This window comes from Festucalex cinctus, chromosome 5 (genome assembly GCF_051991245.1).
Source record: "Festucalex cinctus isolate MCC-2025b chromosome 5, RoL_Fcin_1.0, whole genome shotgun sequence".
NCBI lineage: Eukaryota > Metazoa > Chordata > Actinopteri > Syngnathiformes > Syngnathidae > Festucalex > Festucalex cinctus.
The window spans coordinates 1,538,922-1,558,123 of record NC_135415.1 but is presented as its reverse complement, the minus strand read 5'-3'; the positions used below and the strand labels follow the sequence as shown (position 1 = coordinate 1,558,123).

The window sequence follows — 19,202 nt, the reverse complement described above, 5'->3', positions numbered from 1 at the left end:
CGCACGCAAACGCACGCAAACGCACGCACACATACACACAAAAAAAAAAAAAAAAAAAAAAAAGAGCAATGATGACAAGACGTTGAATCGGTAAGACTACCGAATGAACAATTCTGAGCTCTTAGAGAAAAAAAAAAGAAAAAAAAAAAAAAAATATGGATGTGTTTGAGAAACATGGCATAAAAATACCCAATGCAGTTTTGATTGAAGGAGCCACTAAGACAGAAACGGATGAAGAAGTCATACGATTTTTGACAAAATATGGCTCAATTTTAAAAAGTCAAGTTATTGATGAGCCAGAGTCTGTGTTTAACAGTAAATGGGTTGTTGAGTATAAATCTGGTGCTGCCATAGTTGCACTTCGTGACACTTTGCCATACACATTTGTGAGTGATGATGGTAAACTAACGTATGACATTTTAGAACTGTCAACAGTGTGTGCTACTCAAATAGAGAAGCTAAAAACTGATGCTTATTTATTAGAATTAAAATACTTGGCTAAGCGTACAGGAAAGGATTTTACAGAAGTCCTTAATGATGTGATGTCTCTGCTTGGCCACTCTGTTACGCAATTAAGGCCAGCCCCACAAGATTCTGCCTCACTTGCCCAATCTAACCCACTGCCGCCATCTGATGTCACCTTAAATTCGCTGGCTGTCTCCACTTCTAATGCTGAGAACTCGAGTCAAGAATCAGACGAGCTGGAACATAAGACTTCACATACACCAAGATTCTTTTTCCCACATAATGCCGCTTCTGATCTTAATCCACAAGAAGTCCAGCGTTATGTGGTGGAGCATATAGTTAAAAATGAGGACAGTGCAATGCTTCATCTTTCCAGCCAGCGACTCAGGCCTTTTTCTGGGAGGTTGCCCCGCCCCCAGAATGAATCAGATTATGAGACACGGCGTTCTACTGTCGATCTGATGTTAAATGATCCATCTTTCTCCGACTTACAACGGTCAAGAAAATTTTTTGAAAGTCTCTTGCCTCCAGCTGCAGACATGGTCAAGCATTTGAAACCAGAAACACGCCCAGCAGTCTATCTTCAAATTTTGGATTCAGCATACAGTACCGTGCAAGATGGCGATGAGCTCTTTGCAAAATTCATGGACACTTTCCAAGATGCAGGAGAAAAGTCATCTTCATATCTCCAGCGGTTGCAATTTGCCCTCAGTCTAGCCATTAAGAGAGGAGGAGTTCCACACACTGAAACCAACAAACACCTGCTTAACCAGTTTTGCAGAGGGTGTTGGGATTGATTGATTGATTGATTGATTGATTGATCTCCGAACTCCAACTCAAGCAACGAAAGCATAATCCGCCATCTTTTGCTGAATTATTACTGCTGTTGCGTACTGAGGAGGATAGGGAAGAAGCAAAGACCATTCGAATGAAGCAGCATCTCCGTCCATCCAAAACAAAGGCCATGACTCATGCTCAATATGCTTATGCTGGGGGTGAAGACCATCAAGCCATAACACTGGAAAAGTTAACAAAACAGTTAGCAGACATACAGAGACAGTTGGCAGCTTTGACTGCAGCCCAATCCGCTCAGAAGCAGTCATTATCAGCAAAACCTATCCCTCCTGGTTCCGGTGTCAAACCAAAATCTGCATCACGATCCTTAAGACCCGCACCAGCAGGACCGAAGCCAGGTTTTTGTTATCGATGCGGGGAAGATGGACACATCAAACCAGCGTGTGACAATCCCCCGAATTCTGCTTTGGTGACTTTCAAGAAGAAACAGCATGCTGACAAACTGCAGAAATGGCACAAATCCAATCCCCCTTCAAGCCAGTCTTTAAACTGAGCCCAGTTCCTGTTACGGGGCGCACTGGAACTGCTTCGGACCAGCAATGTCCCAAGAACATCAGTTACCTGTACAGAGTTGACTTCGTCACCACCTCTCAGCACTCGATTACCAAAAGGATTAATAGGATCCAAGTGTACAAGTGAAGTTACCATCACGGGCCAAACTTGTTCTTGTCTACTTGACACTGGGTCACAAGTCACCACCGTTCCTGTTTCATTTTATAACAAGCATTTTTCCTCTCAACCACTGAAACCCCTTTGTGATTTCCTCCAAGTTGAAGGCGCAGCCGGTCAAGCTGTTCCCTACTTGGGGTATATTGAGATGTCAGTAACGTTCCCCAGTGACTTTGTGGGTGTTGAAATGGAAGTGGCTACATTGGCGCTCGTGATTCCAGATTCACGTCCAGAGCTTCAATCACATGTTTTGATTGGAATGAACACTGTAGAACCTTTTGTACGACCAGTATATTGAGAGCAACCCCGGGAGCTTTCAGCCCTTAGCACATGGGTACCGAGCTGTTTTGAAACTGCTCCAATTACGTCACCAACAAGCGCAGCTGGGCACCAATGGAATTGTGAGACTCTCAGGCAAAGCTCCAAATGTCATTCCTGGGGGTCAGACTGTTGTCATTGAAGGCTCAATCAGTACTAGCATCCCACTAGCACGCTCCTGTGCGCTCATTGAACATCCAGCATCTCCATTGGCAGGTGGACTTTGTGTTGTAAATTGTCTGATTACAGTTTCACCGCATGCCTTTCACAAAGTACCAGTTATTATAAAAAATGAATCAGAACACGATGTGTGTATTCCACCCTTGAGCCCGATTGCCAATCTTGTGCTAACGCCTCAAATCCTCTCACATGATGCCAGTGTGAAGTTTGACTCCACACTACCCCCTCCCCGTGATCTACAATTTAATTTTGGCGATTCATCCATCCCACAAGAATGGAAAGAACGGATTGTGAACAAACTGAATGGAATACCGGAAGTTTTCTCCCATCACGATCTAGACTTTGGCAGAACCAATAAGGTCAAACATAACATCAAGTTGCATGACGAAACCCCATTTAAACACCGTCCACGGCCAATCCATCCACAGGATATTGAGGCAGTGCGACAACACCTGCGGGATCTTCTGAAAACTGGAGTTATCAGGGAATCAGTCTCTCCATTTGCTTCACCCATTGTGGTAGTCCGTAAAAAGAACGGCGATGTTCGTCTATGCATTGACTATCGAAAGCTGAACCTCCAGACCATAAAGGATGCCTACGCCCTTCCCAATCTCGAAGAGTCGTTTTCTGCACTGACTGGTTCCAGGTGGTTCAGTGTATTAGATCTTAAGTCTGGTTATTACCAGATTGAAATGAGTGAAGTTGACAAAGAAAAAACTGCGTTTGTAACACCATTAGGGTTCTGGGAGTTCAATCGCATGCCACAGGGTGTCACCAATGCTCCCTCGACGTTCCAACGCCTCATGGAGCAGTGTATGGGAGACCTTCATCTTAAAGAAGTACTTGTGTTCTTGGACGACCTGATTATCTTTTCCAGGACATTGGAAGAGCATGAGGACCGCTTGCTGCGAGTCCTCACCCGTCTGAAAGAGTTTGGTCTTAAACTGTCCCCGGAGAAATGTATGTTGTTCCAAACATCTGTACGTTACCTGGGTCATGTGGTATCAGAAAAGGGAGTAGAGACCGACCCAGAGAAGATTTCTGCTTTAAAGACCTGGCCAATTCCACGAACCCTGCGAGAATTGAAATCATTCTTAGGATTCGCCGCATACTACCGAAGATTCATCCGGGGATATGCCACTATAGCCAAGCCGCTGAATGACTTGACAAGGGGTTACATACCCACTCGCAAGTCAGGAAAGAAAAAAACCCCATACCAAGGATCAGCACCCAAAGCATCTACCCTTTGGAGAGAGATGGTCTCCAAAATACCAGCATGCCTTTGAGACCTTGATTGACCAGCTGACCACTGCACCTGTCCTGGATTTTGCTGATCCGAAGAAACCCTACATCTTACATACAGATGCGAGCGCCACAGGACTTGGTGCAGCGCTGTATCAACAGCAAGATGGACACCTCAGAGTTATTGCGTATGCCAGTCGTGGGCTTTCCATCAGTGAGTCAAGGTATCCAGCACATAAACTGGAATTTTTGGCATTGAAGTGGAGTATTACAGAGAAATTCCACGACTATCTCTATGGAGCTAATTTTGTTGTGGTTACGGACAATAACCCACTCACATACATTCTTACGTCTGCCAAATTGGATGCTGCTAGTCATCGTTGGCTTGCTGCTCTTTCCACATATACTTTCACACTCCAGTATAGGGCTGGAAAGCAAAACCTTGATGCCGATGCGCTGTCACGCCATCCACATACATCTGCTTCTGATGCTTCTTCTGATTTGGATCTGGTCAGCCAGTTCACTGGTGATCACAGCGGTGACCCTGCATGTGGAGTTGCGCTAGATGTTGTTGCAGCTATTTGCCAAAACCATCTTGTGAAACCCTGCTCGTTGACTCTCTCTGCTGATTCCCATGCTTTCACTTTAGTCGAGTCCATGACTATGTCCGCCAAGGCTATTCCCTAAAGCTATATTGATGAAAGTCAACATGGATTGCCAGTTGTTCCATCTCTATCTCTTCAAGAACTTATGACGAAACAAAGATCTGATCCATCCATCCAAGCAGTGATTCACCAGTTGGAAACCGGCGAGCGAGTCCCTCCCACAGCAAGACAAGAGCTTCCTGAACTTGCTCTTCTACTTCGGGAGTTAAACCGCCTTAAACTGTTGGATGGTGTTTTGTACAGGAAGAGCAGGATGGCGAGCAAACCATATTTCAACTTGTTCTCCCTGAAGAGCTGCGATCCTTGGTTCTGAAAAGTCTACATAACGACATGGGACATCTAGGTGTGGAACGTACTTTGGATCTCGCACGTTCCAGATTCTTTTGGCCGCGCATGTCAGCTGACGAGACCAAAATCAGAACCTGTGATCGGTGTGTCAGAAGGAAGTCCCTTCCGGAGAAATCTGCGCCTTTGGTCAATATCACTACCACCCGGCCGCTTGAATTGATTTGTATGGATTTTTTGTCACTAGAACCGGACCAAAGCAACACCAAAGACATTCTTGTCATTACAGATCACTTCACGAAGTTTGCTCTTGCTCTACCCACGGCAAATCAAAAAGCGCGGACTGTGGCACGTTGCTTATGGGAAAACTTCATAGTCTACTATGGCATTCCTGAACGTCTTCATTCTGATCAAGGACCTGATTTCGAATCTAAGCTTATAAAAGAACTCTGTGAAATTGCCGGCATTGTGAAGACAAGGACTACTCCATACCACCCACGGGGAAACCCTGTGGAGCGGTTCAACAGAACTCTTCTAAGTATGCTTTGAACTTTGGAACCCAAGCGGAAGATGCGGTGGAAAGAATATGTGAAACCCCTCTGTCACGCATACAACTGTACGAAAAGTGATGTTACTGGATTTACACCGTACAAACTAATGTTTGGTCGTTTACCCCGTCTTCCAGTCGACCTTGCCTTTGGTCTTCCAGTTCGAGAGAGTCAGACCAAGTCACATTCACAATATGTCGAGCAGTTGCGGTCCAGGCTTGAGCAAAGTTTTCAACTTGCCACCAGGAATGCAGAGAAATTAGCAGAGCGAAACAAGATTCGATTTGACCGACGCATAATTCCATCTCATCTGGAAGTTGGTGATCGTGTTCTTGTTCGCAACGTCAGGCTGCGTGGGAAACACAAATTAGAAGATAAGTGGGAGCGTGACACGTACATTGTTCTCAGTCGTGCTGGAGATCTCCCAGTGTACACTGTCAGACATGAGAAACAGGAAGATGCTCCAACTCGGACACTTCACCGTGATCTTCTTCTCCCTTGCGGATTTCTACCTTCTAATTCTTGTCATACACTTTCTGAGGTCACACCCCCTCGGAGACCAGTGACTCGCAGTCAACACAATGCTGTTCCTATTACTGAAGACTTGAGTGATGAGGAAGATTGTGATCTGCCTTTATTTGCGAACCCCTTTCCAGAGACATTTGAAATCAAAAAGACAGTTGACGAACCACTTTCACCTCCACGCCCCACAAGTCTCTTGACCTCGCCAACACTGAGGGACGCGCCTGCGCCTACACTTGCTGAACCTGTGGAGGACCACTTAGCTGATCTTGGAGGATCCTCTGTTGATGTCACATTGCAATCTCCATCTGTGGAAAATAATGAAGAGCGCTTACCTGCAGAAGATGGGTCTGTCGCAACCCAACCTGAAGTCAGGGATCTGGACAAGATGGATGGAGAAGCAGAGAATGGTGGCCAAGCAGAGACATCCGTCAAGTCGGCTGAGCGTGTCCCTCACCAAGTAGATCTACTTGATGACTCTGGGGATTCTGTACCCATCGGTGGTTGAGCCTGAGATTGTCCGTCGCTCTTTAAGACAGTCACGGCCACCCACCCCCCTCGCCTATTCTACTTTAGGTAATCCTTTGATCTCGGTTGTTCAGACGGTTTTCCATAGTCTGGCTGACGCCTACGGCAAGGCATTTACTGCCACCCCTGTAGTAAACTCAAAGTCTGATTCTCCTGTTCGCATTGTGTAACATGCACGCGGAGGTGCATGGTCTAAAGGGGGGAGGGTGTAACGAGTACCAAGACGACCTGTTGAGTGTACGCTCTTGCCTTTATAAATGATCTTTGATGTATTGCCGCGCTCTGTCATGTGACCGCACGTACCACCAATAAGAGCCGCTTATGGTCAGTAGTGCGGAAGGAGCCAGGCAACGCGTGTGGAAATGTTTGTTATGGATCGAGGTGGGTTTTTTAGAAAGCTCTATCTTGAATATAGTTATGTTGAAACTTAAACGCCTACTTATTGACTTGTAGAGCCGACTGCCAGCATTGTTTCACCGTTGCGGTTGTTTGAAAAGTCGAATTGGTGAGTCATGTGTTAACATGAGCCATTTCTGTGGTGCATTGACATGGTTCTCAAACGACTGAATGAAGTGATTAATGGTACTGATTATTCACTGTTAGCTCGTATTTTATGTACAATGTGGCGTTTTACCCAGATTTGATTGTTTGAAATGTAATAATACTGAACAGTATTTTACTAAATGTTGTTCTTTTTGATATTTGAATGTACTTGAATTGTGTAGGTTTTATACATCTTCATTAGAATATATTATTCTTATGAATTAAATTTAATGCTGCTATTGCTAATTTTGCACAACTTTAGCACTTTCATATAGTACATTTGTTTTGATAAATTGATTGACATGTCTAATAGATTTATATTGTACAATATTGATGATGGATTGGAACTTTTGGATTGATAATGCTGTTAGTGTTATTTATGCAATGTAGTTTCTTATTTGTGTACACAAAGAATATTAAGATGGTCCTGTTTCATACAGGCCAGACTTGAATTGATGGTGAGCTAAGCCCAGGAACAGTCAACGAACATTGAATGCAGCTAAGGGTAGCCGACCCTGCACATTTCCATCACTTGCACTCTGATCTGCAACCCCCCCGGATTCATTCTCTCAGTTACTCACATTCACTCATACACATCGGTTGCTGGACAATTGGATCACTATATTGCTGGTTGCATGAACTGTGACTACGTTTTTGCGCAAGTGAACTGTGAATGTGCGATTGCCAACAAATGAACTTCATATTTCAGAACTTTGGAAATTATCCATCAGATCGTTCAATCCGCGCCTAGATAAAGAGTTGTTTCTTTCTTTTCCCTTTTTTCCTTTATTTTTTCCCCCCCATGGTAAATGATTGAAAATGTATTACTTTCATTGAATGGCCATTCATTTTGTCTCTTGTACATATGTGTATATTTGTCCTGTCCACTAGGGTTGTTGTTCACGTTGTAATTTAATACATGGTGAAATTACCAAACACAAGTTTTAGTCTCTGCCTCCTCTCTTCCCGAGCCGGACCTTACTCTTCTGACACCTAGCCTATTCTTACTTCTGTACTTTTGTTATGATATGCAGCAAATATTGGCTCTATGCATAGATGTTTGTTTTTTGTTAAGTTATACTTATGTAATAGTATTTTTTTTCTGCCTACTCAAACACATGGTGCCGTCTTCATCTGAAAAAGTTGGTCCTTTACAAACTTGCATGAAAAATAAAAAAAACTGTTAGGGTTGAGAGCTGAATGGCGTGGGTGGTCCTCTTTTCTGTCTGGGGAAAAAAAAAAAAGCCAAATGTGACAGGAAAAATACTCTATTTCATGTGAATACTTATGGCGTACACTGCTAAGAGATAGGAACCACAGTTTTAAAATTGTTTTAGTCATGTAGCGATAATGGGGGTCGTCGTTTGCGACGGATTAATAACTTGAACGGCGCTTGAGGAAGTAGTAATTCTCTCTGTAGGGGCTCCCCGTTGCTTTTACTTTAACTCTTTCTCACTTGGAGAAATGCAACGAATAAAAATCAAAATCCTCGTTTATTGACTCATAATTTGAAGTCACTGCATTCAATATCCAGGGCCTGCATTAATAAAATAAGTAACTCTTTGTCTGCCAGGTTCAGCAATTGCCGAACCCTACAAACAGACAGTATAGCGCCGCCGACGGGAATTGCCGAAAACTGTGCTTTTAATGGGAATTTACAGAGGAAAGCCTTGACCAGCCGTGGTTGCAGTTTTAAACGGATCCTGTACTGTAATGACTAACTATGGCCACTAGATGGCAGTGACCACTCTCTTTTGCGTCATCTCAACCCACCCCCAATGGGAAGAGGAGGGGGTGTGACGTTAGTGGCTACTGTTTGGAACAGTACAGATCAGGCTGGCTTTACGGGCTTCCGTGGATCCTAGATGACACGCGGCGAGTCAGACATTTTATGATCAGCCCAACTCATCATTGGAGGAGCGGAAACAATCCGAGCGTGAAAAATATGATTAGACAGCAAATCAACATCCTCAGATCCAGCCAGAAATATGCTAAGGTAAGCGCTAACATGCTACGAGCTAGCTCGCTAACTAGCTTTTACTAGTTCATCAAACGTTTGTGTAGAGGTGACAAACAGCATGTGTAACTCTGCTGATATACACAATAACAACTGTTGCCTAACTAATGTAAAATGTACAATTCACAGATCGTGCATTATGCTACAAGCTCCGTGCCCGATCGTCTGATCGTCCCGGCCCACTGCAGCTTATCGGGTAGAGGTTAAAAAAAACCACTTCATTACACAGCTGCAATACAGCTCAGAGAGCCAGGAGTATTGCAACTCCCACCAGATCCAAGAAGAAAAGTAAATACATACAGTATTTGCATCACACTGCTGTAAAATAAGTAATTACAATATGATCATTTCAATTTGTATTTGCAGATCGTTGCCTGAAAAATTCCGACTGGCATGAAACGGGCATGAAATCTTCCTTTTCACTACAAGTTAGTTTGTCAAGATAGTCACATTGTTATACTCTTTACTGTAAATAAATTGTTTATTTGCCATTAAAAACACTTTTTATTGTCGGTGTTAAGTGTTTTATCGAAGGAAAGCACTCTTCAGGTGTTTGTGGTCTACAACAGAAAAAAAACAACAGTGGCAAAATCAAAGATGTGCATGAAATACATCGTTTCACAAAAACCCTCTTTTTCTCAGACTTTTCGTCCAAAAGACGGGATTTCGCTTAAACCAACCTGTTTTCTCCTGCAGATTATGGGAAAGCGAAATAAGATAGAAACACACTTTTTCTTTTCTGATGAAAGATGAGACGTCAATCTTTCACTTGGTAGTCTCTGTGTTTGCATAGTCTTAACACACAATTTTCTGTGGGCCTTGAAACATCAGTCAAAATGCTCTAAATCAGCTGGCAGTACGAGGTGATCTTTTTTGGAAATGGCTGGCAGTCAAAGAGTTAATACATCCATAACTGCTACTAGGGGTGTTAAAAAAAAATAGATTCGGCGATATATCGCGATACATCGCGCGATTCTCGAATCTATTCAATAATCGGCAGAATCGATTTTTTTTTTTTTTTTTTTTTTTAAGGATTCACACCTTGAGCATGGAAGAATGTTATATGAACGGAACATTAAGCCTTAATATTTTATTTTAATGGTGTTCAAACATGAAACAGATTACAACCTCTATAAGACTGAAATTTCAGATAAATAAATCATACATTTTCATATAAATCTTACACTCTACAAGCTTACTGATTAGCATTTTCTAAATTTGAATGAAAAAAATCGCAACAATCGACTTATAAATTCGTATCGGGATTAATCGGTATCGAATCGAATCGTGACCTGTGAATCGTGATACGAATCGAATCGTCAGGTACTAGGCAATTCACACCCCTAACTGCTACCATAGACGCTACTGACATAGAGGAGGGGGCGTGTCTGCCTCTGTCACTTGTTTTGACATGCCAAAACAACAGCAGAGCATCATGGGATTTGTAGTATAAGCGGTGAATGTGGCATTACAGCTCTGTCGCCATGTAATACCGGTGGGCCCAGACCCGTCACCAGAGCCCCAGCTTAAGGGGGCCACATGAAATGCATGGGCGGGCCCAATTATTATGAATACCATACTGACAGCATTAACTTGCCCAATATATTTGGATAAATTTATGTAGTACTGTCGTGCATCTATCCATTGAATGGCGCCCGCTGACAGTATTATCATAGACCGCATTTACAGTACACACACATAAAGTAGACTGCAGTGGCGTCGTGAGTACGTTGACGCCACAGCCATATTGGATGAGGCAAAGTGAAGCTATTTGTAAAGATGCCTCCTTCTGTTTCTCCTTGGAGATGTATCATCAAGCCACAACTCATTGGAGTAATAAAGAATTTTATTACCTTTGATTATATTATCCCATTCAAAGTCAATCTTACTATTTTTGCAGATGTAATGGCAAATACAATTGCCACATCCAATAGGGCGGATGTGCTGACATATTGCTTCGAAGGGGCCACCTGTTTGAACGGTGTCTGCAGCAGAATTAAAAAGAAAAAAGGAAAGCAAAATCCTACCTCATTGTAGATGCCAAAACGATATGTGGGACCTGTAGTTTTTTTCCCCCAAGTGACTCTTTAGTTGCCGACAGAAATGTAGTTTGTAGTATGTCCCTCCTCACTTGTCTTGTGCGCCAGCGTTCTCAGAAACTTGCAGCTTCACTTGTACAAAATGTACATGACTCTTGCATTGCACGCCAACATTGACATATTTGTCGCGTATGCGTATAAAGCCTGGTTCACACGGCAGGAGAATTGGCTCGATTTTAGCCCCGAATTTCCCCTCCCTCCCGACAATCGTAAGGATGCGCCGATACGCAAGCGATAATCTTCACAGATAATCCTGCCATGTGAATTGTCACCATACGGCGCCTCCCGATATCGGCGCTCGGGCTTGAAATCGGGCATATCCAACATGTTGGATTTTTTGGCCCGATTTCGCTCCGCGCAGCAGATTGACAGTGACGTGCAGCCAATCAGAAAGCGAGCCAGCGAGGAAGCCGGTGGGAATCCAAAATCAGTCATAAGCAGTAGAAAGTCCGTGTTCGTGCTGTTACACTTTTTATTTTATTTTTTTAATTATTTGTATTTTTTTTTTTATACACGCACACACATTCTCCACAAATAAACGTGGTCTCCGGGTGGGACGCCGACCCGCGCCGCCAGCACCGAGCCGAGGGCAAGCGATGTCTCGCCAGTGCCCATTTACACTCCTCAACACCTTTTCTTTTTATGCTGCTTTTTCGGCTGAAAACCAGGATCGACTCATGTTGACAACTCGGAAGCCACGTTTAATCTCGAGAGGTTTTGCAAGACTTCCCATCACATTCTTGAATGAACTCGGCTCGTGTGGAGTGTGTTGATTGTGCAGTGTGGCCGCACACCACGCACGGTACGTTCAAAACTGGAACTCCCGTGATTTTTTCTCTTCACGTGTGGTGTCTGTCAAAGATTGGAAATCGGCCGACAATTTTAAAATTTTGCCGTGTGAACCAGGCTGAAGTCAGCGTAAGGCATACCTAGCATTATTTTCAATAAGACTGTGATGGCTGTTGCAGATAAGACTATCAATCAAACAAAACCATACCAATATTTCTTCATATTGTGACATCTTTCAAGAATGCCGCCAGAAAACGTTAGTTACTTGGCAATGTCACCCTTTTTAGTTGTCTTGTACAAACGGCCACCGTTGGCCGTAGCCGACGCCAAAAACAAGAACAATTCGGCGAGCATTAGAAGCAATGAACTGAAGCAGCTAACACAAACGTAACATCCCAATCATCTTGGTGGGCGGGCACGGACCCCCTATGGCCCGCACATGGTGACGGGTGTGGGCGGGCCAGCTCTAATAATTTGAAATTGCCTCGCGGGCCAAATATAATTACACTGCGGGCCAGAGTTTGACACCTGTGCTTTACTGCACAACTGATATTTATGTTTATGTACAGCACTTTCTATACAGCTTTGCCTGTTCTTAAAGCGCTTCGTAAATAAAATTGAGTTGAGTGCAAAGAAATTAATCCTGTTGCTTTGGAAGGGAAAAAATACACCAACTTTTAAAGCTGGGCTGCCACTACTGACTGATTAAACCTGGAGAGGATTCGGTATGTCCTTTGTGAGAGACTTGAAGACTTTGAAAAGATTTGGAGACCAATGTTGTCATTCATAGAGCGAAAGGATGGTTCGTAATTAGGGATGGGCGAGTACCGCTACCAGGTATCGGTATCGGGCCGATACCAGCCTTTTTTCAGGTACTCGTGACGCAGACGAGTACAAGCGACCGATGGCAGAGGGGGAAGACGTTAAGTGAGTCCTCCTTGCCTGTAACTGGCGCTAGCTTGCAGCAGTTTTTCGCCAAAACGTCACCGGTTTGGAAATACTTCAAAATTGTGAATCTGAAACTAAAATAGCACTTTTGTGTTTTATTTTGAGCATTAAGACTATTGAAGAGTGACTGTGTTGGGTTTTTTTTTGTAAAAATTAAAGGAAATATATTTGTTTAAAAATTAGGGCTGTCAAAGTTAACGCGTTAATAGATTAATTAATCACAGAAAAATGTTGCATTAATCACGTATTAACGCAGATTAATCGCACTATTTTTTTTCGACCGCACTTGAGCCTTGAATGTAACTGCAGAGGGCGGCACGGTGGATTAGTGGTTAGCACGTCAGCCTCCCAGTTTTGAGGACTCCGGTTCGAGTCCAGGCTCCGGCCTTCCTGGGTGGAGTTTGCATGTTCTCCCCGTGCCCGCGTGGGTCTTCTCGCGGTACTCCGGTCTCCTCCCACATTCCAAAGACATGCATGGCAGGTTAATTAGGCGCTCCGAATTGTCCCTAGGTGTGCGTGTGCATGGTTGTTCGTCTCTGTGTGCCCGGCGATTGGCTGGCAACCAGTCCAGGGTGTCCCCCGCCTACTGCCCAGAGCCAGCTGAGATAGGCGCTAGCACCCCCTGCGACCCTTGTGAGGAATAAGCGGTCAGGAAAATGGATGGATGGATGTAACTGCGGATGGTTACATTGAAGGCTGTGCAGGTCAGTGATTAGGTCAATGCACGGCATTTCCTACGCCTGTTGTTCCAAGATGAGCGGGGTGACTCCTGTTGGTGTGCTCGGTGGGAAATTTTGCTTTAAAAAAAAACACGCCGACGGGACTTCAGGTAAAACAAAAGTAATTTGCATTTAAATAATGAATAATTGCTGAATTGCACCCAATTGTTATGATGCTGTTACATTTTGAGCAATACACGCATGCATGCAATTGTGTACATGCATTTAATCAATGTTTGCAAATGACATTCAGATAATAAAATGTGTTAATGTCAAAATATGTATTTTATATTACGCAAGTAATATAAAAAATAAAATAAAAAGTAGCTGATTAATCGTGATTAATCAAAATGAAAAAGTGTGATTAATCAGATTAAAATTTTTAATCGTTTGACAGCACTATTAAAAATATCTTTTAGTGATTTTTTTATTTTTTTTTATTTGTCAAAATGTACTACTGGAATCGGCAGTTGGTATCGGTGAGTACTGAGGGTCTGAGTATCGGAATCGGTCTGAAAAAAAGTGGTATTGAACATCCCTAGTTAGTATACACGGTGCAGTGATCATCTTTATTTTTAGTAGCACTCAGGGGATGGGGTTGGGGGGAAGGAGAGTTTAGTTGCAATTTGTGTTATGTTTTTGTTTAGCTACATTTTTTCTTATTAGGCTATTGCATTTTCTTTTATTCTGTCTTATGTTTTTATAGTTGCTTGGAATGTGTAGCTGATGTTATGTTTGGAAAATGAGAAGCAATGCTTGTTGTGGAGTCTGTTTTATCATCGTGTTTTGTCTCACAATAAAAATATTTGAAAGAATATTATATAGGCCTTTAGGTTGTGACTATTAATGGAAATGTGAGGTTTTTTTTTTTTTTTGGAGCATATATACGGGATTTGTTAAGCATCTGCTCCTTTGTGGCAGAGCAAATATTAAAGACAAAATTTGATGCCTCGCACCTGTCATATAGTAGTTGAAAACGGTCGCTGCTCCGCCCCTAATAATTTCTTGCTGCCGAAAGAAGCGCAACCATCAAACACAGATATTTGTCATGGCCAAATTGCTGAGAACATTTCATGCCGTAACGGGTAACCATCAAAGATAAAATACAAAATCACAAGAAAAATAACCAAAGCAACAAAAAAAATTCTTGAAGCGCTCCTGAAGAGGGAATCAATAGGGAAAAGTAGGATATATAAATAATAAAACTGATACAGTCAAAACCTCGGTTTTGGAACATAATCCGTTCCAGAAGGCTGTTCTAAAAGCGATTTGTTCAAAATCCGAAACAATTTTCCCCATTATAATTAATGTAAATAATTTTAATCCGTTCCAAGTCTAAAAAAAACTTTTCAAGTTTTTTTTTTTTTTTTTTTTTACTATTTTACACCATAAACTGCACTGTATACTGTTGACCATAAATAGAAAAGGGTAGAAATAGACACCGTTTTATTTAGATATCCTATCTAAAATTATGAAAAAAACAAAACAAAATGCAAACATTTATTTTTTAAATTCAATAGTTCTGCACACTACTTTCCTCTTTTCTTCACCAGCTTTACCACTTGCACTTGCTTTCTTTGGACCCATGATTAGGGGCTAATACACGATGCAAAACTAAAAAAAAAAAGATTTACGTAAATAACAATGAACAATAACTTTGAACACGAAAGTGCTAGGGAGGAAGCATTCGAGTTAGCTCAGCTCCCGAGTGAGTCGCGTTCAGTACGCTTGGCTTTTTCTCCCGAGTGAGTCTCGTTCAGGTACGCTCGGCTTTTTTCAGTGAGAGCTGAATTTTTGGACGAGTTCTGAGACATAAAATTCTCAAATTTTCTGGTTGAAAACCTATTTGGTTGAGAACAGAAGCGTTCGAAACAGAGGTTTGACTATATTTTACAAATATGAATAGGACTGATTATAGAAATAGGTAAATAACTCCATCTATCCTGCATTTCTATCATGTTTGTGACTGATTCATAGCAGATAATTATTTAATTATAATAATATTTTCAAAAACATAAGGAATTGTAATTCCTAAATATGTACACCAGGGGTGTCCAAACTTTTTCATTTGAGGGCCACATACAGAAAATCAGAAGGACGCAAGGGCCACGTAATGTTATGAACAGAAATTGTATTTAGTCCTAAAATAATTTATTTGTGCTTCTGTATATTTAGAAAAATACTACAGTACATAAACCAATTTATTTGTAATATTATGGAATTTTAGGGTTTTGGAATTATTTTAGTTTTTGTTTTGTTTTTTAAATTCAGTTAGTTTTAATTAGTTTTCAGGGTGGTTTTGTTAGTTTTTATTAGTTTTAGTTCTTTAATAAATGCTTAGTTTTAGTATTAGTTTGTTTGTTTTTTTAATGTGTATTACTTGTGCTCAATATTTAAAAAACACCATGGGAGCGACGTCATCTGAAGGTGCTTTTTTATTGGTTGCTACTCGATGATGTCACTTCTATGTGACATACTATCAAATGTCATTATTCTGGTTTAGATCAAAATAAATTACTAAAAATTACATTTAAAGTCATCCGCAAAGTCTCATGCATTAAATTAATTACCAAAGACTAAAACGGAGGAAATTTTTGTTGTAATTATAGATTTAGTTAGTTTTGTAAACATAAAATGTAATTTCAGTTAGTTTTCGTTTTTTAAAAAGCATTTTTGTTTTTATTTTATTTCGTTAAGGAAATTGTTTTTTGAATTATAGTTTATTTCGTTAGTTTTTGTGAACTAAAATAAGCTTTTAATAGCACTTGTATTAAAATTAAATGTATTATAAATATTTTAACTGAGTCAAATGCCATTTTTAGCATATGCCGCGGGCCACTGAAAAATGGACGGTGGGTCGCAAATGGCCCCCGGGCCGTAGTTTGGACACCACTCATGTACACCCATCTGTTGCCAAAGTAAACTGTATGAATCATTGAATATTCTCTCTCTGCATGAAGCACTTTCCGGATGCTTCAGACGGAGAACAGTTTTTGCACTAATATGCACATAATGGGATCAGATTCATACCAGACTTCAGTTGATTAGGAGGGTATTGTCAATACATTAACTTGGACTTCTAAACAGTATGATTGACAAAGTCAACCCCTTTCAATATCCACAGGTGGCCTGAAGTGTACCTGGGATTGACCACAGTAGGCCAGAACATGTCTGTCTCCAACCTTCAGAGGGCTCTCAGTCATGTCTTCAGCATGTCCTCCTGCATGGCATCCAGTTCTGAAGAGCGGGTGGTCACAGCAGAACTCATGGTCCACCCGGGTTACCCCAGTCACCCACAAAATGGTGGCTGCGGAGAAGGACCGGATGAGTTCTCCCAGTCAGATGACCGGCAACATGAACTCAGCGTGCTCACCGACTTGTCCCTGCTTGCCATGTACCGCCAGGAAAGAGTGCAGCTCTGTGCTTTTAAAGACCTTTAAGAATATGATGTCTTCATTATGAATTTGTGAATTAGAGATCCACATTACATGAATTTGTTAGTGAAGTTAACTGTTGACCTTTTCATTCAGAATTACAGGTCACTACATTTTCAAAGCTACCATAAAAACTAGAACGCTACTACAAGGTTCAAAATAATTTTTGCTGTTTGCGGAGCAATTTTGTGAATCAATGATTTTATTTTAGGAGCAACGTTCTAACTATTGATTTTTTTTTTAATTTTTTTTATTTTAAATTTTTTTTTGTAATGAACTTTTTATTGAATTCTTTAACACAGAAAATAAACAGAAATCAAAACGTTTGAATCACACTCCATATGTGCAAAACATCTGTCTTCGTAATGCAGATCTGAATCACATACCAGACGAAGCACATATACATACTTATACTCAATAAGTTGTCGCCATAAAACTATTAAAAGAAAAAACAAACAAAAAAAAACAAAAAAACAAATAGGGAGTAATGTCTTTTTCAGACTCATTCAATCATTGTCAAAATTAAAGTCCAGCCTAAGGGGTTTTACAAAATGAATCCACTTCTCCCAGCAGGAAATAAATTGTCCACTTCTATGATTGACGTATGCCATTATTTTCTCCATTTTGTAAATGTCCATAGTGATGTCAATCCACTCATTTAGCGTTGGGGTTTCTTGTGTCAACCACTTCCTAGTTAGAGCCTTTTTACTAGCAACCAACAAAATGCTAACCAATTATTTGTCTTTTTTTCAACCAGTCCTGAGGGATATGTCCAAACCACAAAAATTTAATCTCAGAGAATATTACACGTTTAAATATATTCTGTAATGCCTTGTGAATTTCCTCCCAATAGACTTTAATAAAAGAGCAGTTCCAGAACACGTGGTAGTGGTTTGCATTGCGACTGCCACAATTTTTCCAACAAGTCGGGGGATTATTATCATAGTGGGATTTTTGCTCAGGTGTGATAAAATATCTTATCAACCCTTTCCAACCAAACTCTTTCCAGCTTAACGAGCTGGTGCATTTCCATTGATACTTCCATATCATTGTCCATTCCTCCTCCGTAATGTTAAGCTCCCCCTCTGTTTCCCACTTATTTTTAATATAAGATGTAGAATATGGTTTAAGATTAGAAAGAGCCTTATATATGCCTGAAATAATTTTACCTTCAATTTTTGAATCATAAGCTTTTCTAAACATGCCTATCAAATCCACTTGTACACCTCTCGCCTCCTTCAGTTTTGTTTCAACATAATGTCTCATCTGTAGGTACCGGTAGAAATCTTGTTTTTCAAGACCATAGTTTTGCCGGAGTGCCTCAAAACCAAGCAGCTGACCACCATTCATTATCTTACATAGAGCCGTTATCCCTCTTGTTGTCCAATTTTTAAATCCAATGTCAGATTTGTTGGGCATAAAATCTGAATCATATGCACACCATTTCAGAGTCACAATTTCTTTACCTAGATCATATCGTTTTAAAGTCCTCTTCCAAACTTGTCTATAGCATCTATATAATTTTGAATTTGTCTGTCAGCAAGGATGGCTTGTATGGGGATCGGAACCACACCCTCTTCCATTCTCTTCCACTGTGCATCATATGTAGGGTCACACCAGTACACCATTGCTTTCATTTGGGATGCACAATAATATTCCCTGAGTGATGGTAGTCCCCATCCCCCCTTCTCCTTAGACAGCTGCAAGGTTTTGAGACGAACTCGAGGTCTCTTATTCTGCCATATATACTTCAGTAACATTTTGTCCCATTCATTGAACTGATTTTGACTCAATTCTGTTGGCAGGGTCTGGAACAAGTATAGGAATCTCGGAAGTATGTTCATCTTGATTGATTCAATTCTTGAACTAAAAGTAAAGAAGGGGATTAAGTTCCACCTTCCTACATCTTCCTTGAGCCTATTTTGAAGAGGTAGATAATTGACCACGGACAGTCTATTCAGTTCTTTTGGCAAAATAATTCCCAAGTGTTTCAGAGATTTTGTTTGCCATGCAAGAGGATAGTTATCCTTAATGTGTGTGTGTGTGTGTGTGGGGGGGGGGGGGGGGGGGGGGGGGGGTCATAATTATATGTAAGCAGTTGAGTTTTCTGCACATTAATTTTATATCCAGACAGTAAGCCAAATTGCTCAAATGATTGCATAATCTTGGGTAGTGATTGAGTTGGATATCCCAAATAAACCAAAATATCATCAGCATAACACGCCAATTTATGTTCTATCCCATTGATGACAATCCCTTGAATGTCTCTGTTCTGCCTAATGTGTTGGGCTAATGGCTCAAGGTAAAGTGCAAAAAGTAATGGTGACCATGCACACCCCTGCCTTGAGCCCCTCTCTAAAATAAAACTGTGAGAAA

General features: G+C 41.3%; 1 protein-coding gene across 2 annotated transcripts in view; it reads left to right on the top strand.

Annotated features, from left to right (window-relative positions):
- The window catches only part of ydjc (YdjC chitooligosaccharide deacetylase homolog), a 324,913-nt gene extending 306,041 nt beyond the window's left edge, over window positions 1–18,872 (top strand). For both annotated transcript variants that reach the window (XM_077522777.1, XM_077522778.1), the window contains one exon: window positions 16,517–18,872. In XM_077522777.1, coding sequence (XP_077378903.1) covers window positions 16,517–16,832 — 316 coding nt within the window. In that variant the 3' untranslated portion in view covers window positions 16,833–18,872. The remainder of the gene's footprint in view (window positions 1–16,516) is intronic.
- Window positions 18,873–19,202: the final 330 nt, after the last annotated feature.